Source organism: Haliotis rufescens, unplaced genomic scaffold, assembly GCF_023055435.1.
Source record: "Haliotis rufescens isolate VD_foot unplaced genomic scaffold, xgHalRufe1.0.p SCAF_73, whole genome shotgun sequence".
Taxonomy (NCBI): Eukaryota; Metazoa; Mollusca; class Gastropoda; order Lepetellida; family Haliotidae; genus Haliotis; species Haliotis rufescens.
Window position 1 is genome coordinate 1,762,291 of NW_025964365.1, and position 20,019 is coordinate 1,782,309.

At 42.8% G+C, this 20,019-nt stretch overlaps 1 protein-coding gene across 3 annotated transcripts in view; it reads right to left on the reverse strand.

Moving 5' to 3' along the window:
• Positions 1 to 363: 363 nt before the first annotated feature.
• Positions 364 to 20,019, reverse strand: part of LOC124140967 — a 53,932-nt gene continuing 34,276 nt past the window's right edge. For all 3 annotated transcript variants that reach the window (XM_046508815.2, XM_046508813.2, XM_046508814.2), the window contains exons 2-7: positions 18,320 to 19,492; positions 16,676 to 16,925; positions 15,785 to 16,026; positions 12,215 to 12,407; positions 3,884 to 6,943; positions 364 to 2,995 (exon numbers count right to left, since the gene is read on the reverse strand). In XM_046508815.2, the coding sequence (XP_046364771.2) occupies positions 2,894 to 2,995; positions 3,884 to 6,943; positions 12,215 to 12,407; positions 15,785 to 16,026; positions 16,676 to 16,925; positions 18,320 to 19,020 (4,548 nt within the window). In that variant the 5' untranslated portion in view covers positions 19,021 to 19,492 and the 3' untranslated portion in view covers positions 364 to 2,893. The remainder of the gene's footprint in view (positions 2,996 to 3,883; positions 6,944 to 12,214; positions 12,408 to 15,784; positions 16,027 to 16,675; positions 16,926 to 18,319; positions 19,493 to 20,019) is intronic.

Here is a 20,019-nt window from a genome sequence, read left to right on the forward strand (position 1 = left end):
GCGACTAATGGGATTGGGTGGTCAGGCTCGCTGACTTGGTTGATGCATGTGATTGATCCCAATTGTGTGGATCGATGCTCATGTTGTCAGTCACTGGATTGTCTGGTCCAGATAGATACTTTACAGACTGCCTTCATATAGCTGGAATATTGCTGAGTGGGGCGTTAAACAACAAACCACCAACAACAACATGGTTGTGGGTGTCACCAAAGTGGTAACGGTCCAGGACCTGCATCACTTTTGGCTCTCCTCCCACATTAAGCAGACAAATATAAATGAAATACTACTGGATGTGAAGTTAAATCCAACTCATCCATTCCTTATACCTTTCAACTGCTGAAGAAGAACCGCAAAGTCACAACACACCATGAGTCTATGTTTATTCACCTGGTCTTTAAGCCAAGGTGCTGTACATGCTTAAATAGGTAACCCCATATGGCCATTTCTTTTGAGATTTTACTTTTTCCTATTTCAGTTGTGACTAATATCACTTAGATCTGACAGACAAGATTTTCTATGGTACGTGTTGTATGGATGCAGGGGTCAACGCGCTTGATCCTGGAAGATTGTCCTGAGACTATTGAAACATCAATGGCCAATGAATGTATAGCTATTTTAATAAGGGGTATATACATAAATAAAGTACATAGATGTGTATAAAATCACATATCTAACAATAATACCACAGGGTAGATCTGGACGGTACAGAAAGTATATAACAAAATAATCCATGCAGCCTTCGAAATTCCAGCTAGTCCGCTAGCCTATGACAACTAAATTGTGATGAGGACAAGTATAAATCCAATGATGGTGGTCCTCATAAACTAGGACAACAATTCTGAACCAGTTCTCAATGCTTCAAGTTTGCAATAAACTGAATACAAGTGACAGAAAATGTAAACATATTAAACATTTTTGTCTGGTTCAAGCAGGACTAGCTACACATTCTGAGGACTAGAGAAAGTAAGTTTCCGCTAGTCCAGAGAGGACTAGTGCTAGTCCTAAAAGACCTGAATTTCTTAGGCTGCTAAAAAGGTACAATTGCATATTGTGATTATACATACAATGTGAATATAGTAAAAACGTTGAGAGTAATGGATGCGCTAAACATAATGGGTAGTTTGAACTTTAAATACAGACAAAATGTATTATCCCATAGAAACTCCTAAAGCTTTGTATGTGTTTAGTTTTAAGATAAATATATCATTAACTGTACTACAAACGTAAATGTGGAAGTCAAGTCAATCATAACCAACACAATGCCCATAAAGGTTATATGGTGGAAGTGGCGCATACCTGTTGAAATCTGATTCTGCACTTTTCAATCGTGAATGGGATCGGGTAGCTTAGTGGCTAAAGCGTTGGCTCCTCTGGCTGAAGACCGGGGTTCAGTTCTTCTCTGGGTTCAGGGTACAAGTTTCAGACATACAAGCAGCCCCATCAGGGACAGTTTCAATTTCAAAAATACGATGGAAACAATATGATACACAGGTCGGAGGTTTGATCCCCTGGCAGCGTCATATCAAAACACGTTAAAAGATGGTACATGTTGTTACCGTGCCTGGCGCTAGGCATTACAAGGATTGGTCGGCTCGGAGTCTAGTATACTGTGTCTGGGAGGGGTATTCATGTTAAACTACCAGCATGGAATCTCGGTGGAGTAGCACTATGAAACCGGCATATGTCCGGACTAGTTTAAGCAGCCACGCACGCGCCTCTTAATTTGACTGCAGAGTTATTAGGCATCGATTAACGAAGTTCAGATCTGTATTGAAGGGGATGTCTGTCAGTACAAAACATCATTTCTTGGTGCTCATTCTTCATTCTGGAGGAAGAATGGTATGTATTTAAAAACAAATTCAAGCCAGTCCTGCTATGTATGTGCCTATCATTGCTTCTCCTATAGAGGCTTTGGTAGTAAAGTTTAGAAACAAGTTACAGCAACTAGTACAAAATATAAACTTTGGACCTAATTTGATCAGTCGTAGGCCATCCACGTATTGCCAGGTTTTATTGGTTTTAACTACATATAACAGCTAATTTGTAAATTCACAAGGGTTTAATTTGTAAGGGACACTTCAATGATGCTATACGATCTTACTTGCAAAGACTGATGTTTAGAAACGTTTTGCCACAAAGAGAATGTTGCGATTTGTCTATATTTAGTTTCAGGGCGCCTTAATAACAAATGTGAAATGAATATGATGAGGTATATAAATCCGCAGTTTGGTGAAACTTTCCATGAATATATGAAAAGTGGAGAACAGTCATTCATCTAACAACTACTTGGTATTGTAAGTAAGGATCTGTCACACTAGGGTAATCAGCTCTCAAACTGTGATGTATCACGCATTCTAGTTACACCAACGTCAAACTTCACATCAAAGACTTCATCCTGTAACCATTAAATGGTGTTTTGAACATAATACTTATAGTGGTTTTGGTCCAAGGCTAGGCGACACAGAGTCAAACATAACCCCTTATTACAATAACATTCACAGCATATGGTGTAATCAAAATACATGTTTATGTACATCTGTGAATGAACTACCATGATGAATATACAGTCGACATGATCACATTTGTAATAATGACGGGAACTGTTGCGGTGTGAGATTCAGAGTCTTCGTCTCGCTGTCCTGTAATCTACTGACGGGGGACCCGTTCCACAAAGCCATCTTAGCGCTAAGATGATCGTAAGCCTTCGTTAAAGTATGGGAGCTACGATCAACTTATATCGCTTTGTGGAACCGGGCCCAGGGACCCGTGCACAGAGGTGTTGGCACCAAGACGATCGTCAGCCATATTTGACATCAATAGTTGCGGCAGTACTGGCGCTAAGATGGTCTTGTAGAAGCGGGCTGAACTCAGGTGCCTAAGACATCGTGTTAGTTCAGAGTTCAGTCTCCGTGACTGTGTCCAGTAGTCTACTGACCAGCTCGGACGCCGAGGGCGGACTGTCACTCACCCAACACAGCTGGACACAGTCCAACAGCTGAAACAGACAGTTACATGTAAAATATGTATTGTAAGGATAATGCTTAATATACACCCGAGGGCGGTCGGATAGCCTAGTGGTTAAAGCGTTCGCTCGTCACGCCGAAGACCCGGGATCGATTCCCGACATGGATACAATGTGTGAAGCCCACTTGTGGTGTCCCCCGCCATGATATTGCTAGAATATTGCTAACAGCGGCATAAAACCATACTCACCCACTCATTCATATACACCTGACACAGACATATTTCTGATACATAACCAGTTAATAAAGAAGACATATTTCGTATTAAATAGTCAGAGAGTAAATGGGGGGAAGCGAACCCGGACCTCCGGCGTGACGAGTGAAAACGTTAACCACTAGGCTACCCCTTCAGGCTCACCAGGGATGTAGAGCGCAACGTGCACGTGGGGGCATGGATACCAACATCAAAACCACAACCAGAAAAAATGCGTCTTATGTATATCCGGACTATCTGCGCTCCATAACCCATTTTTGCCGTAAAAGGCGACTGTGCTTGTCGTATTGGGCGACAAACGGGATCGTTCACTTGGTTGATGCATGTCATCGTATCCCAATTGCGTGGATCGATGCTCATGATATCAATCACTGGATTGCCTGGTCCAGACTCGATTATTTACAGATCGCCATCACATAGCTGGAATATTGCTGAGTGCGTCGTTAAGCAACAAACAAACCATAACAAATATTGAACACAACCTGTTCTATGGACCACAAAGTCTGGCCTCCAGCGCAGATCTCCCTATATCTACCAAAGGGACTGTGGAATTAGAATAACTTGACATAAAAGTTGTAACTGTATTTAACTTGGTAAGTTGTCACTATGTGATAAGCCATGTTTGAGGTATGTAGAGTGGACTCACCTGCTTCCCAATTGTCCCAAAGTTTCCCACCTGCTCTAGTCTTGACCTGAGTACCCTGAACTGACCATTAGTAGCAGGAAACAATTCCGAGAAGGGCACCAGTGGAACCTTACTGGACAGTTCCTTACACGCCTGCACATGGGTCTTAGTCACTCCCTTCAACATCTGTACAGGGAGGTCCGTCTGCCTACCAGAGGAAGACGTGGGGCTCGCTAACTCTCTGATAAGATTCTCATCAAATCCTAGAATAGGGTCCATCACATCCTGAAGGCTTCCCTTGTGTTTCAGCGTATTCCTCTTTGTGAAGAGTCTGTCAATAACTAACTCCGCATCCACTACTGACGATGGCTTATACGGAATCTCTATAGCCATGTCCACAATCTCCTCCTCATCTTTGAATTCAGCTTTAGGTTCAGAGTGATGCAGGAAAGACTGTGTTTCATCATCCATTGAAGAAGCCCCAGTTATTTCATCAGGTAGTTCGCGGATAATATCTTCTAGGATCATTGCATTGGTTCTATTGTCTGTATCGCGAGGTCTTTTGGTTCCATGTACCACTGCCACGGGTCTCGTGTGGTGCAGAGGTCTCACACCCATTGAGGAATCAGTGTCTGAGGGTTCAAAGACCCCTTGCGAGTCAAGAGCATTGAAAATTGCATCATCATTATCATCAACAACACTGTCGTCCTCCTCTTCAATGACCTCAGCTGTAGATTCCATGTATGAGTCCCAATCTGTGGCATCAGACACATCCTGGGATGATGCACTGGATACAACAGACACTCTCAGAGGAATGCCCTTCTTTCGGAGTTCCTTGTAGCGTTTGCTCGCCGAGCCGAAATCATGTCTCCTCGTGCGCTGGGTCTTTGTCACAACTTTACCAAGATGTTTCCTGTTTTGGTGTGGACTGCACTGTGTTGGATGAGCAATCTTAGGCTTGGCAGCCATCATAGGGTACTGTTCATCTGGACCAATCACATCCTTTGAAGGACGCACATCTCCATTACGGAGTCTCTCAAGCTTTTGATCCAGGTCTGTAGAGTCATAAGATGAAAACGAATCGGTTTTACTCCATGATGTCCGTCTGTCATACAGTGGTTTGGTATGCATGCCTGATGTTGGTGTGATGGAACACTGGCAGCTACACGTATCAGTCGTGTAGCTTCCAGATGGACAGGAACAGGACCTTTCGTCAACCATGGAAACATCGCAAGAATTCTCGCTTGCAATAGATGCACTGTCAAAGCCACTATCAATAATCTTTCCCCCCTTTTGTGCACCTTTAGTCTCGTACGTTGGAGGAAGTTCAATGACGTCCTCCACGTCGTGCTCAGGTAGAGTTGTCTCTGCCTGAGAGGACAGGGACGTGAGCTCTCCGCTGGTAAGGGACACGTCTGCCTTCCTGGGAGAGTGCTTATAGAAACTGCTGCCTAAACTATCATTGCTGCTGAAACTGGAAAAATGCCCAACTTTAGGAGGTTTGGGATGAACAGTTTGTGGACGCGGAGGTGGCAGGCGTTCACAATCCATATCAGCCTCTGAACCTTTGAAGGAGTCTTTTATTTGGGGAATCTTTTTCACTGATGCGTACTTCATTTCAACAATAGATGCACCCTGACCCCGAGTATTGTTTAAGTTGGCATTGGTTAAAACAGAGCTTTGCTTCTGCCCCAATACTCTTTTAAGTTTTGTTCTAGCCTGTGCTTTCTTTATTCCGTGACTCGGTGTTTGAGGACGAGTCGTGGCTGCTGCTGTAACAGGCCGTGGTGGTGGTGGAGGTGCAGGACGCCGAGGCACAGGCTTACCCGATCCTTCAGACATCTGCCGTTGAGCGGGTCGAGCAGTTTGTGGTCTTTTCTGTCTACTATCACCAAAATGTGTCTCCTTTTCACCTCCACTGAATGGAACAACAGTTGTGCCATTGTCGTGGTAACTCCGTGCTGACAAAGGTCGCGAGATTTCCTGCACTGCCTCTCTGGACACGCCCTGGTCTTTCCTCTTTCTGTTCCTCCTGGAAAACACATCTTTCAACTCCTTTTTCATTCTCTCATTGTAGGACGTCAGTAACCGTTCCTTCTTATCTGCTTCCTTTTTGAGCCATAGATCCTTCAAGGTGGCAGCAACATGTTCGCCTCCCTCAGTCACCTCCGGGAGGTGCTCCTCAATGTCCTCCAAGGTACTGACAGAGGAGGCTGAATACCGGAGCGGGTCTGACCTGAAAAACACGCCTCCTCCTCCTACTGCGTTCCTATTGGGTAAATTAGGTTTCTGAGTCTGGTCAATGAAACGAGGATTACTTACATCTGCAGGTACCGAATAATGCGCACCGCTCGGATAATCTCGCCAGGACCTTTCATCTGACCTATTGTCATCTTTTCGTGGGTAACGGATTTGCTGAATGACAATTTGATCTCTTTGGATTTGTTCCGTGATTTCTTCTATCTCCTCATAATCATGTTCATATAGTGGAGGTTCCGCCCTGAACACTGGCGTGGGTGTCTCCCGGGCATACCCTTTAGGGGACTTACAAGGAACACTCCCCTTCAGCCAGCGTCCATCATCAGTGGCATGTCGACTAAGGTGATCATGCTCAGACTGCCCCGCATCCTTAAGTTTACCTGTAATCCTTACAGACGTCACAGGTTGTGCCCATGCATCTTGTTCCTCCGGAACGTTGGGGTGTGGATCGACTTCTTTCACATTTACTAGAGAACCAAATGGAGGAATATTATTTAATCCAGTTTCTCCTAGAATAGCTCGTTCGTCTAAACTACGGGATTTATGTGCCAGGTCTTGTACAGATTCACGGGATTTTGGATTGCCACTTTTCTGGGAGCTTATCACGATCTCACTTCGGGTTTTTCTGAATGGCTGTTTTTCATCCTCTCTCTTTTTGCACACGTATCCAATTATCTCCAAGGCAACGAGAGCAAATGCCCGTATGTCCGGGAGGAAGAACTGTTTCTTGCTGACCTGTGAGCTGGACGATGAGCCACCTTGTAGTGAGCCATAGATCTGGGCAGCCTCGAAGTCGCCAAGAGCCGCTCGCAACACCATGCACTGCAAGATACACACAATCATGTTGCAACGTTTACATTGATCCCATAAAGAAAGTAATCATGAACACCTTTCTGTCCTTCTTTTCTTCATTTATTGATGGAAACGAATAAGGGAACAATAAAAAATATAAGAAAATTAGCTTCTCTTTCATTACATTTGAAATAGCGCGCATACAAATTAAACACATGTCAGAATCAAATGTTGAGATGTGTTTGTGTGCATTGTTTCCAAGGCGTGGAACCCATGATAGCATATAATTTTACTGTGTCTGAACACAGTTTTCTCTTATTCATTTCCATTAGTATGTATGAATGTCTTTTTCTTGATAAAAGTGGTGACTTATGACTTTCCTTGGACGACAGATCAATTAATACAAGCAGAATATTGTAATAACAATAACAAGCACTATGTGGAATTACTTTTAAGATTGAGGCTACGTAATGATGGGACACTCTGTGTGTAATCTTCCTTTTTGTGTATATAAAAATAAGATGTTGATCTCCTAATGTGAGTGTGGGAATGCTGTTTAAGCCGCCCGGGACATCATGAGCAACGATCGCTGCAATGACAAGTAGACCCGTGAAGATTCCGGGGTAGAATTGGTCTTCAGCAATCCATGCTTGCCGTAAAAGGTGACTATGCTTGTCGTAAAAGGCGACAAACGGGATCGGGTGGTCAGGCTCGCTGACTTGGTTGATACATGTCATCGATCCCAATTGCGTGGATCGATGCTCATGATGTCAATCACTGGATTGTCTGGTCCATACTCGATTATTTTATAGACCGCCGTCATATAGCTGAAAAATTGCTGAGTGCGGCGTTGAACAAGAAACAAACAAACAAAGCAATGACAAGTAAGGTCACTGAACCTAACCATCAAATTCTCTTTAGTCAGCTTTTATGACAAGCCTGGATGCTGGATACCACCTCCAGAATTCCCACGGGTTCACGATATATCCGAGGTTTAACAACAGCAATCCCATGGGGTATAACTGTGCAATAATCTTAATGCCACCCTGACAATATAAAGATAACAATTTATCAGGGATTTGTTAATACAACTGTAGGAAAAATATATCATCAGTTCTTGATAACAGCACTTCACTTTTATCCCGTAATACTCTCAAAGCTCTACTTACACAAAGGGTTGTGTTTTGAGCCTATTCGGAAAAGTATATTGGCAATACATCAGATAAGGTTACTGATATTGAACTTAGACAGATAGATCACTGCTTGGGAATCCCAGTCATGTATTGACCTCCTGATATTTCAGCAGTGTAGATTACCTGTAGGCGTAGACAATACATACATGGGCGGAGCAGGTCAGGGGCGGCAGGTGGCGCTGCGCCACTGTGGGGTAATCGAGGAAAGATTTACTTTTGGATGATAACAGAGTTACAAGAAAAAAAGGGATTTAATCTTCAAACTCGAATTGTGTGTAAATAGCAATCTTTGAAAAAGGATTTGAATCTAAAGCTGACAGAGCCTTGTGATTACGCATATACACGAAGACGTGAATAATATGCGCTGGGTCTTGAAAGACTAAACGTATGAATTTGTTTCGTTTGGCACATATCACTATTATAGACCGAAATAAATTCACATACAGTAATAAAGTCAAAGTAAAAATAGTAAAAATAGTAATAGCTTGATCCGTTTGTGAAAACCCGATGTCCGTACGGTACAATTTACAGATTCGAGAGTGTAGGTTCTCGAACTTAATACTTCAGTTTCTTTTTGGCGGTTTCTCGTATTCAAAAGATTATCCATACATCACTTCCTTAGAAGGAGTGTTCGAATGTCTTGGCCTCTGCCTCTACCTCCGTTCCTAAACACTCTACCGTTTTCCTCCGATCTCCAAAAAATGAGAAGTGAGGGAATGAATTTGGTTTAACGACGCTTTGAACATAGGGCCTTTGATGTAATGATATCACCAATATTTTTTTTATGGCTGTGAAATATGGGTTTACGAAAATGTGACCATAATTGAAAAGATTCATTCAACATTCCTTAAACTAGATTGTGGTCTTAGGGTGAGTTGGGCTTAACGCCGCTTTTAACAGTATTCTAGTCATATTGCGGCGTGTCAGCTTAATGTGGGAGGAAAGCCCGAGGTGATGCAGGTCTCAGACGTTTACCACTTCGGTGAAACCCACGAGCACGCGTATGTTGCTGACAAACCTAGAAACAAACGGGGCGAACCGGGATTCGTACCCACAATCATAGGTTTCTGGTGTGCCCAAGGGACGCAACTCTGCACAGCGAATCGCGGCGCTTTACACGACTGGGCCACCAGTGCCCCCTGTGGTCTTAGGAATGCAGCCCCAAATTTTATGGCTTTATGGAGAACTAGGTTTGGTTGTTTGTTTGTTGTTTAACGCCGCACTCCGCAATATTCCAGCTATATGACGGCGGGCTGTAAATAATCGAGTCTGGACCAGACATCATGATCACCGATCCACGCAATTGGGACTGATGACATGTATCAACCAAGTCAGCGAGCCTGACCACCCTTTCCGGTTAGTCGTCTCTTATGACAAGCATAGTCGCCTTTTACGGCAAGCATGGGTTGCTGAAGACCTATTCTACCCCGGATCTTCAAGGGTCTGGAAAACTAGGTAGGTACCCTTATCGATTTATGCAGCTAGACTGGTAGTTTGTTTCTGGCATAAACTTAGTAAACCCGGACCTGCACCGAATTTATCGCAACTTATCCCTAAGTTGGCTCATTTGCACCTTTTATCTGATAATCAATAAAATATCTGGATAAGAAATACCAGGCAAATATTTAATTTATTGGTCTATCCAATGTATTTTATGACCCACTAAGCGTTTTAGCCAGTTGCTAATTGCTCAGGTGGAAGGACTTTAAAAGATCAGTTTTATCAAAATTGGAGATCTGACGTCGAGAAAAATTCAAAACGGTATTATTATCAATACTTAAAAGATATCCCGTCATTCGAAAACTTTCTTCTCCTATCTATACAAATTTAGAACGTGTAAGCATAATCTACCTGTCAAGGTTGGCCGTTGGCTTGGTATGGATAGAGAATTAAGGATATGGTAAACTGTGTATGTCGCAGCTAACACCGATGAATTCCACTACCTGTTTAAATGTGAAGCTTTCCATGAATTCATATCCAAATTTTTCTCAAATAAATATACGCAGTTTTCTAATATCATAAAATACAAAAATATTGCTGTGTACCAGAATTGTAAAAAAATAAAAAACCTGCAAAAATTCATATGCATAATAGACAAAAACCTTTGAGTCTGAGTGTGTCAAGCAAAATGTTTAGATGTCGCCAAATGTTTGTGCAGTATAACCGACATCTTGTTAAATACAAATTTGCATCATCTTCCAAAACTATTGCTCCTGTACCACCGTGGGGGGTTCTTTTTGAGAAATAAAGTGATTAATTGATTAAACAGTATTCCTGTCATATCACGGCGTGTCAGCATAGTGTGGGAGGAGAGCCCGAACTGATGCAGGTATCAGACGTTTACCACTTCGGTGAAACCCACGAGCACGGGTATGGTGCTGACAATCCTAGAAACATAAAGGGGGGACTGGGATTCGAGATCACAATCATAGGTTTCTGGCGTGCCCAAGGGACGCAACTCTGCACAGCAAATTGCAACGCCTTAGACGAGCGGGCCATCGGCACCCCCATCTCTCCCCGAAGATGTGGGATAATAGCCCTTTTTGGCCAGCTGGAAATGCTTAATCTAACAGTTGCAGAAAACTTTGAACTATTAGTATATAACTTAGACATATTCAAAAGGCAACTGGCCTATTTGTTACACGCAAATATTGCTGATATGAGTAAAAAGGGCAGACTTCACGTCATGAGCTAGTCGCGGAACCCAACATGAACGTGCTACCATATTTTTGTGACGTCTTTTATGTGCATCTATGAAAATGAGCTTGGTTCAAAGACTTCCTCATGTTCAAATGTTAGACCTATAAAATCTGCCTGTTTGACACATTTTATCCTTTTCTACGTATCTATCCATTTAACGATGTCATTAATACAAATGAACAAATCTGATAACTTTCCTAAGTTTTTCTTAAATGATGCCGATCCCGTGTGCTAAATATGACCCTACCTTTTACTTCGGCCCGTCCCTTAAAGATCCATTTGGCCCTCCCCTCCCCTCGGCACCTACCCCTCCCCTCGGCACCCACCCCTCTCCTCTATCCCCTACATGCAGGTACCCCCCATGCTGGTGCTGGAAACATGCCAGAGAAGCCTATCTACCCGGTTCGATTTAGTGACTATACGTCAGCAGTGCTGCCATTGTGTATAGCGTCTCCTTTGACAAGACCACACTGTACGCTTTCAGCCTGTCCATTGACCCAGGAATAATGTAGTGTGCGAGGCATAATTTGGTACATACACCACCGGGCGTTGTATATGTGGGGGACCATTAGCGCTATCGGGTTCCCCTGCATTGATGTTCTCTTGGTGCCGTTTAGAGGGGATCTGTCTCAGGTTCCATGTAATTAGTTGTGATTAGGTGTTTCGCAATAAAACAGTCAATTGAAGAAAATAAAAAACATAAAATCATGTTTGAGAAATTTAAAAGAGATCTGAACACATTACAATTATATGTATCTAGAATTTCGTATTTCTAGAACTCGATCTTAATAGTGTTATCCTATATCATGCCCAGAGGCAGCACGAGAAGTTGTTGTTTAACGAGATGTGTGTCCTTGTGTTAGTTTAAGGCACCATCTGTATTGTTATATTGTAGCCGTATGTGACGATTTGTTTTCAGATTTTTTTTGCTCTTTTGGAGAAAAGTATTTCCTTTAACTAGAGATATTTATTCTTGTTTCCTCGTTCTATTAAATAATGATGCGCGTGCAACTAAGTCAGAAAAAATACAACCAAGAGAGCTAGTTGTGTTTAACAGTAGTTCAATTATATCACGGCGTGTCAGGTACGTTTGGGTTGAAAATAGACATGGGTTGTAGATATTCGCCTTTTGGGAAACCAAGAGCACTATGTGGTACTGACAAACCAAGGGTCATAATTGAGGCGAATTTTGGATTCAAAATCAAAATCAGCGGATCCTGGCATAACTAAGGGGTGCAACTCAAATCTATACCACGATCTGCGGATCCTCGGAACATTTAGTGGCTTTACCTCTTACGCAGCAATCGTTAATCCAGACATTTGCTAATCCGAACGATTTCAGTGGGAATCCTTCCGTCCGGATTAACGGGGTTTTACTGTATATTGTAACTGATAGCTGTACACACACCTGCACGGACCCCTTGAGGAAAACGGAGGCGGAAGTGAGTTTGTGGTGGAGGATGTTGTGTTTGTGGAGGCAGGAGAGGCCCTCAGCGATGTCGTGGATGATGGTTCTCTGACACGGCTCCGGCAGCGGTATGTCTAGATGGTGCAGGAAGTCGTCCAGGGTGCCGCTGTTGGTGAACTCGAAGCAGATCAGTCTACAGAGAGTCAGTGTAAACCCTGTGTTAGATACACGCTGATCAACGGTTTCCTTTTGATAAATACCTTCACAACTTGCCTATGAAACTAACGATAACTTTTAATTAACACATGAGGCTTTTACGGATGACAACTTCCTTATTGTCTCAGGGCTATTTCTTGTCCCTTTATCACCTTCCTAGCTCACGTGTGCATATTACACATGTATGACTGAAAACAGTTTTAGCTAGTTCCGTGGTAGAAAAATGCCGTGAGAATTTTTTCTTACGTGGTACCTGGCATTGGAAGGATTGCCTTTGATTTTGAAATTGGCTGTCCGTAGCAGAGTGGTTGCATTTAATTAAGCATGTACTTTCGATGAACGATATCATGGTTTTTGCTGTTGGTCAGAACACAAGTGGAGGTGCCTTTTAACAAAAGGACTTGAGAGAGATTTATTCTTTTGTGAATACCTTTGAACATATTTTTCATACGTCGAGTCATAAGTTAAGCTATTACTTTTCAAAGGCGAGAAGTGTAACCATTTGATCGGCTGCAAGCCCCAAAAGTACAAAGATTTTGATGATGGGTTTCAAGATGTCAGTAGAATGTATTTAAAAAAAGCAGCATTGCAATTATTGTCATGGAACTATGGAATTGGTGTCAAGGTCGCCATAGAAATAATTGTCATAGCAGTCAAAGGAATGATTGTCATACTACTTAATGGGATCTTTGTCATAGCAGTCAATGGAATGGTTGTTACAGTAGTCAATGAAAGATTGGCATAGCAGTCAAAGGAATGATTGTGTTAGCAGTCAAAGGAATGATTGTGTTAGCAGTCAAAGGCATGATTGTGTTAGCAGTCAAAGGAATGATTGTGTTAGCAGTCAAAGGAATGAGTGTGTTAGCAGTCAAAGGAATGATTGTGTTAGCAGTCAAAGGAATGATTGTGTTAGCAGTCAAAGGCATGATTGTGTTAGCAGTCAAAGGAATGATTGTGTTAGCAGTCAAAGGAATGAGTGTGTTAGCAGTCAAAGGAATGATTGTGTTAGCAGTCAAAGGAATGATTGTGTTAGCAGTCAAAGGCATGATTGTGTTAGCAGTCAAAGGAATGATTGTGTTAGCAGTCAAAAGGCATGATTGTGTTAGCAGTCAAAGGCATGATTGTGTTAGCAGTCAAAGGAATGATTGTGTTAGCAGTCAAAGGAATGATTTTGTTAGCAGTCAAAGGAATGATTGTGTTAGCAGTCAAAGAAATGATTGTGTTAGCAGTCAAAGGCATGATTGTGTTAGCAGTCAAAGGAATGATTGTGTTAGCAGTCAAAGGCATGATTGTGTTAGCAGTCAAATGAATGATTGTGTTAGCAGTCAAATGCATGATTGTGTTAGCAGTCAAAGGCATGATTGTGTTAGCAGTCAAAGGAATGATTGTGTTAGCAGTCAAAGGAATGATTGTGTTAGCAGTCAAAGGCATGAGTGTGTTAGCAGTCAAAGGAATGATTGTGTTAGCAGTCAAAGGAATGATTGTGTTAGCAGTCAAAGGCATGATTGTGTTAGCAGTCAAAGGAATGATTGTGCTAGCAGTCAAAGGAATGATTGTGTTAGCAGTCAAAGGAATGATTTTGTTAGCAGTCAAAGGAATGATTTTGTTAGCAGTCAAAGGAATGATTCTGTTACGAGTCAAAGGTATGATTGTCATAGTACATAATGTAACAGTTGTCACAGTAGTCAATGAAAGCAGTCAATGGAATCATTATCATTGCAGTCACTGATGTATACGTCCAATCTAAGTGATTGTTAATGAAGGTTATCAAGAAGGTATTTGAAATGGTTGACGCCAATGTCTAGCAAGGTCAGTGAAACAGGTTTCACAGTGGTCAATGGAAAGGTTCTCAGGAAATCTGTTAAATACAGGCGGAGGAAGTCAAGGGTAGGTTTTTCATGTATTAACTGAAACTGTTTATGAAAGTTGTACATTAATTCATGACCGAACATAACATTTTCTGATCTTGGTCCGAACCTTCTTTTGCATAATACCATGACTCAGCGTATAACATGCAGTTAGTCACCGTGTGTAACAGTGTGTGAAAACTGTCTGTTTGTCATTGCTATATACCATGTGTCACTGTGTAGTACACGCGGGTCACGGTGTCTATCTACATACATTGTCTCGACCTATTGCACTTACCGAGTAGCTCAACGGATTTTTATTTATAATTATGGAAAACCCTATCTTCAAGACAATATGTTTCTAGTGTCAAGTATACAATCGCTAATCAGACAAATACACCAAACAGTCACAGAGCTGGTGATTACTGATCATATATCCGACAAAGATCACTGTCTCAACAATAACCCTTTCACTGCGGCGGGCGTCACTGACGGCCCGATCTGATCAGAATGTAGAGAATTACTGAAGCAGCGAAGCAGAGTGAATAAGACTGTAGACAAACTATGCCATGTCATGTAGATCTTGGTATAGTGTTCATGCACTAAAGAAGTCTAAGCGTATGAAATATCTTTGTTTACAGGCCTGCTCTCGTTGACAGTTTGAGATTAGATGTGGCATTTATTCCTGGCGAGCTATAGGATAGTCATCCTGGCTATTCATAGTCATGCACCCATTCGCGTCTCCTAATACTCCTCTACCATCGTACGCCAATACGTGTAGAAAAGACAAGTTAAAACAACATGTTGTTTGTTGTTTAACGCCGCACTCAGCAATATTCCAGCTATATGACGGCGGTCTGTAAACAATCGAGTCTGGACCAGACAATCCAGTGATTGATATCATGATCATCGATCAACGCAATTGGGATACGATGACATGCATCAACCAAGACAGTGAGCCTGACCACCAGATCCCGTTAGTCGCCTCTCATTTAAAACAACGATGTGTGTTGAAAGGAACAGATTGTAATGATTGGAAACACCAAACGTCGTAAGAAACAATGTAAAACTGTCATTTGTTGGTTTTTAGATGCGACTTTAAGGATTAACAAACTAGTAACATAAACTGACACGGCACACACACGAGCAAACCTTGAATAACTGAAAGTTGTTGCACGTCACTGAAACCCACATTATGCAAATTAGAGACAGACCAGTTACTGTCAGAAGGAAGAAAGCATGTAGTCTAGTGTTACTTCAGTACCTTAGTTAAGGGCAGACTCGGGTCAACTGACAGTCATACCACATTTGTTCATGTCATGTTTGTAAATGTTAATTGATGAAATATTAATCTAGCACTTTACGACGGACACTTTCTCCGTTTGACACAGATTTGAATAGCTAGACATGTACAGAAAATAGGCACCATATCGAGGAATATTTAATACACTGAGATGTGAGGAAATGCAAGGTACATTGGGTTATGGGAAAGTGGGAATGTGTCTACCTTGACTCGCCAGGGATGATCTCCCCAGTGATGAGCGTCATCGTCTCGAAGTACGGGTTGCCGCTGTTGGTCCACAGACACTGTAGCAGACTGGCGCTCTGCGTCTTCCTCATCATCCCCAGGATGACGATCTCCTGGGCCCACGCCTTGAGGTGGTCCACCCCGTACACCTTCAGCAGACCACGCCTGTACACGCCCTTACCCACAGACCACGTGGCCTTCATGCGCAACTTGCCGGGGGCCTGGGTGGAATATTGAACGAAATATGGATCATGGAGTACACTGTGTTATTATTTCATACAGTATGGCGCCAGGTTCAAATTACGTTTTATTGAGAACCTCCACCCAACGCCGTGTAGCGTCTGTGCGCATTAAAATAAGACAATCAGAGTGCATCGTTTGCATTTGTCCTCTGTGTCCATCTACAGTTTCTGCTGAAAAGGTTTGCCAGTGTAAGCTGTAAAGTTGATTGAGTCCCTTAATGTTCCGAAGCATGGCATTACTTGACCTTAATGCACCAATCATATACCCAAATATATAGAAATTACATTTCGTAAATTAATGTCTTAATCGGCTTCACATCAATTTTTTGAATGCTTTAGATCAAAAGAACTGTGTCAACTTTGGTCGAAATCACACAAGTTTAATACAAGTTTTATATACATTCCTGTTGAAAGATAAGCACCCTATCTCTGTGTGTACACTGCACACACGCTGACAGCACGACTAAAACCGTCGTACCGACAATGGGTGCCATACTGCCAAACCAAACCCAAATGCTACATGATTGGTTTCAGTTCTTGAACATATATTGTTTATGTACTAGTCACAGCCTGTGCACGAACAATCTTTATTCACAAAAGGTTTTGCAAGGAAAGCGATCCAACCTACCTCTATTTTCAGCAGTTCCAGCTTCTTCAGCTTCTGGTAGGGTTCTTTGGTCTGTTGCTTCGTCCTGCAACACAGGGTGCTCCAGAGGATGGTAACGATGTTGCTGAGGACGGCGTGGAAGAAGGTGCTGACACTGAGGGCGACGACGGCGATCCACTGAGGTACCAGCAGCCGCGATGTGTTGGTGTAGATTATGACCGTCGTCATGAACAACACCACCATCCACACCAGCTGCTCCAAAAGGAGGAACCTTGGAGGTAGAGGGTGAGGGACTTAATCATTTCATGTTTATCATGTTGCAGTTATATAAATAAAATAGTTCGCTCGCTAACACCCATCTACTCTGTAGTTTATCATAGCGCTACCTTGGAGCTGTGCAGCAACTGAAACAACTTCTTACTGACGAGATGGGTTTTGAACTTTAACTTAAAGGCTTGGAGGGAAGATCGGGTAGCCTTGTGGTTAAAGCGTTCGCTCGTCACGCCGAAGACCCGGGTTCGATACCCGACATGGGTACAATGTGTGAAGCCCATTTCTGGTGTCCCCCGCCGTGATATTGCTGGAATATTGCTAAAAGCGGCGTAAAACCATGCTCACTCACTCACTTGGAGGGAAATAGAAACTTTGTGCAGAATAGGAATAGGATCCAACAGACTTAGATTTGAAAGTTGAAGCCCATTGTTGTTAGCAGTTTTGAAGCTTCGAACATGTTGGTACTTCTTCACTAAGTCTATCAAATATGAAGGCGTTGTTCCACAGTAGCAGCGACAGGCCATACATAAGATCTTAACAATAGGACACAACCTTTCAGCAGGCATAATGACTAAATGCAGTCAGTAATGCTACAGCTATTTTGCAAATCCCTGTAATAAGCCAAGTTGTCTGGATTAGATACATCAGACTGGGGTGTATATGTCAGGGTGTTAAATGTTCATGTGGGACTGTATCTTAATCACGATCATAATGTTTTAGTACCATGCCATCAATAGGAACTGACCTTCACGGCTGTGGAGTTTCAAAGTAGCATTAATGTTACTCATGTTAACAAGACAGGCATCGCTCGTGAATATCTGCGTTATGACAGGATATATAGGATATGAGGGATCTCATGTATTTTGATAGGTTTTGATGACTAGAAATAATTCTGAGATGTTTTAATGTAATTATATAGGTATGTATATCGTAGAGGAAATATCAGTAATTACATGTGCATATGTTTATTAGGATAAACTCATGTCTGGCGTGTAACTGAAGTCGAGTGAGTGAGTGAGTGAGTGAGTGAGTGAGTGAGTGAGTGAGTGAGTGAGTGAGTGAGTGAGTGAGTGAGTGAGTGAGTGAGTGAGTCAGTCAGTGAGTGAGTCAGTGAGTGAGTGGGTGAGTGAGTGAGTATGGTTTTACGCTGCTTTTTGCAATATTCCAGCAATTACACGGCGGGGAACACCAGAAATGCACTTCATACATTGTACCCCGCACACATACACGAGGATGTCGCTATGTAAGTGCAATAATCTCGAACGCGACGTAAAACCCAATTTTATCGCACCACCTAATCTTTGAGATAAAACTGTTATTGCATTGAGAGTTGAAAAATGGCAAGAAACATACACACCAACACAAATTTAAAAGAAAACATTAAAGACAAACCTCTGATACGTCTTGCCCTGACTCAGCATCATCATCTGCCAGATGTTCGGAGATGAGGCGTGGATCCTCCCTCCGGAGCTCTTCCACAGTCTGAACGTGGTCACCATGCAGACGATGACGGCAATGCTGAGGACTATCCAAGAGATGAACATCAACGCCGCGCCATATCCCGCTCCCTTGGCGTTAGTCTCCCGGACGGGGAGACAGGTGATCACGTAGGGGTCGTCGTTGTCGTTGAAGTAGTGGATGGGGAGGAAGGGGAAGAGGGCGAGGAGGAGAGTGAACGCCTTCTCCGGGACCAACATGGCTGGAATGGTCCATTTTGGGTAATGGGAATACCCCGATAGCTTTTCTGGGTATTGCACAAATAGGATGATGACGTTGGATATGAGGTAGACGCTGACGCTGTCAAGGACGCCGACCATGAGAAAGAACCCTGCTGCTTTACATAAACTCTCCGCCTGGAACCTGATATAACAGAGCAACAACGCTAGCCCTAGTCCTAGAATGAAGTGAGACACGTCCAGTAGAAGACAGGACAACTTCCACGTGTGGGGCATGGCGAACTTCAGCAGAAGCTTCACAAGGGCGGACGCGAAGTTCAACACTACCCCCACGACTGTGAACATGATGAGGACAGAGTTGAGGGGGGACGAGTACTCCCCTTGGAGGGTTGGAATGTCAGTTGTGTTGAATGCCATGCTTAGTTCTGGGAGGCTTACTGGCCCCCAAATCCAATGTAAGTTTTATCTTCTTTTAACTCTTTTAATTGAGTTCGAGACAACCGGGAATTCGACACATCCAGTTCGACTCATCCAGATTAACGTAGTGATAAATATAGTGAGAGTGTGCCGGGACCGGACTGTGAACTCGACACAACCGGGGATTCGACACATGTGAGTTCCAATCAGGGGGTTCGACTGTATATGGAATCATACAATACATCTATATGTAGATAAATCCAGTTTTAAATGTTTTGTTCACAAAAAAACACATCTAGTGGTGCTGCTTGTCCAATGGCTCCGGATCTGAGAACGGCTACCCGCAATCCCGAGGGTGGTGTGACTTGAACCACATCTGGTCAGACACCCGGGTTCGAACCAGGACCGGGGCGAAGGTAAGCCCCTCCATGATGAATGACTCACATGTCCTCTGTCCTGTCTCGGAGCTTACCTGAAATGATACACACGAAACTAGAGCGATGACATATACAAATGTCAGTTTTTGCAAGAAGACCTGTAATACTCCTCGTCTTAAAGCCTGATATTAATTGTCCGTCGACCCTAATATATGCCATATAAACGAAACACAGCACGTAACTAATAAAGTGAAATTCTGAGCATGTCTTCATTGTAAAATCAAATCCCTTAAGACACACAGTATAGCAACAATGGCATGTCTGTATCGCGAGACAACAGTGATCGGGTGTGTTATGCGGTGCGTCAAGTCTATGTCAACGGCAGTAGACAGACACTTGTCTTCAAGAGGGGTGATAGAACAAGCCCAGTCAGTAGATTCGGCAGCGATTAGCGGTAGGCAGGCAATTACAAGGCTGTATTATCTCCCTTCGATGACAAATACTCCACCTGAAGAACGTTGTTAAGTGGTCTGATTGTGCAAACTCGCTCCAATGTCATCGCGACGTTTGGCATTTTGCCCAAATCATCACATTTGTTGACAATGAATTATAAGCAAATATA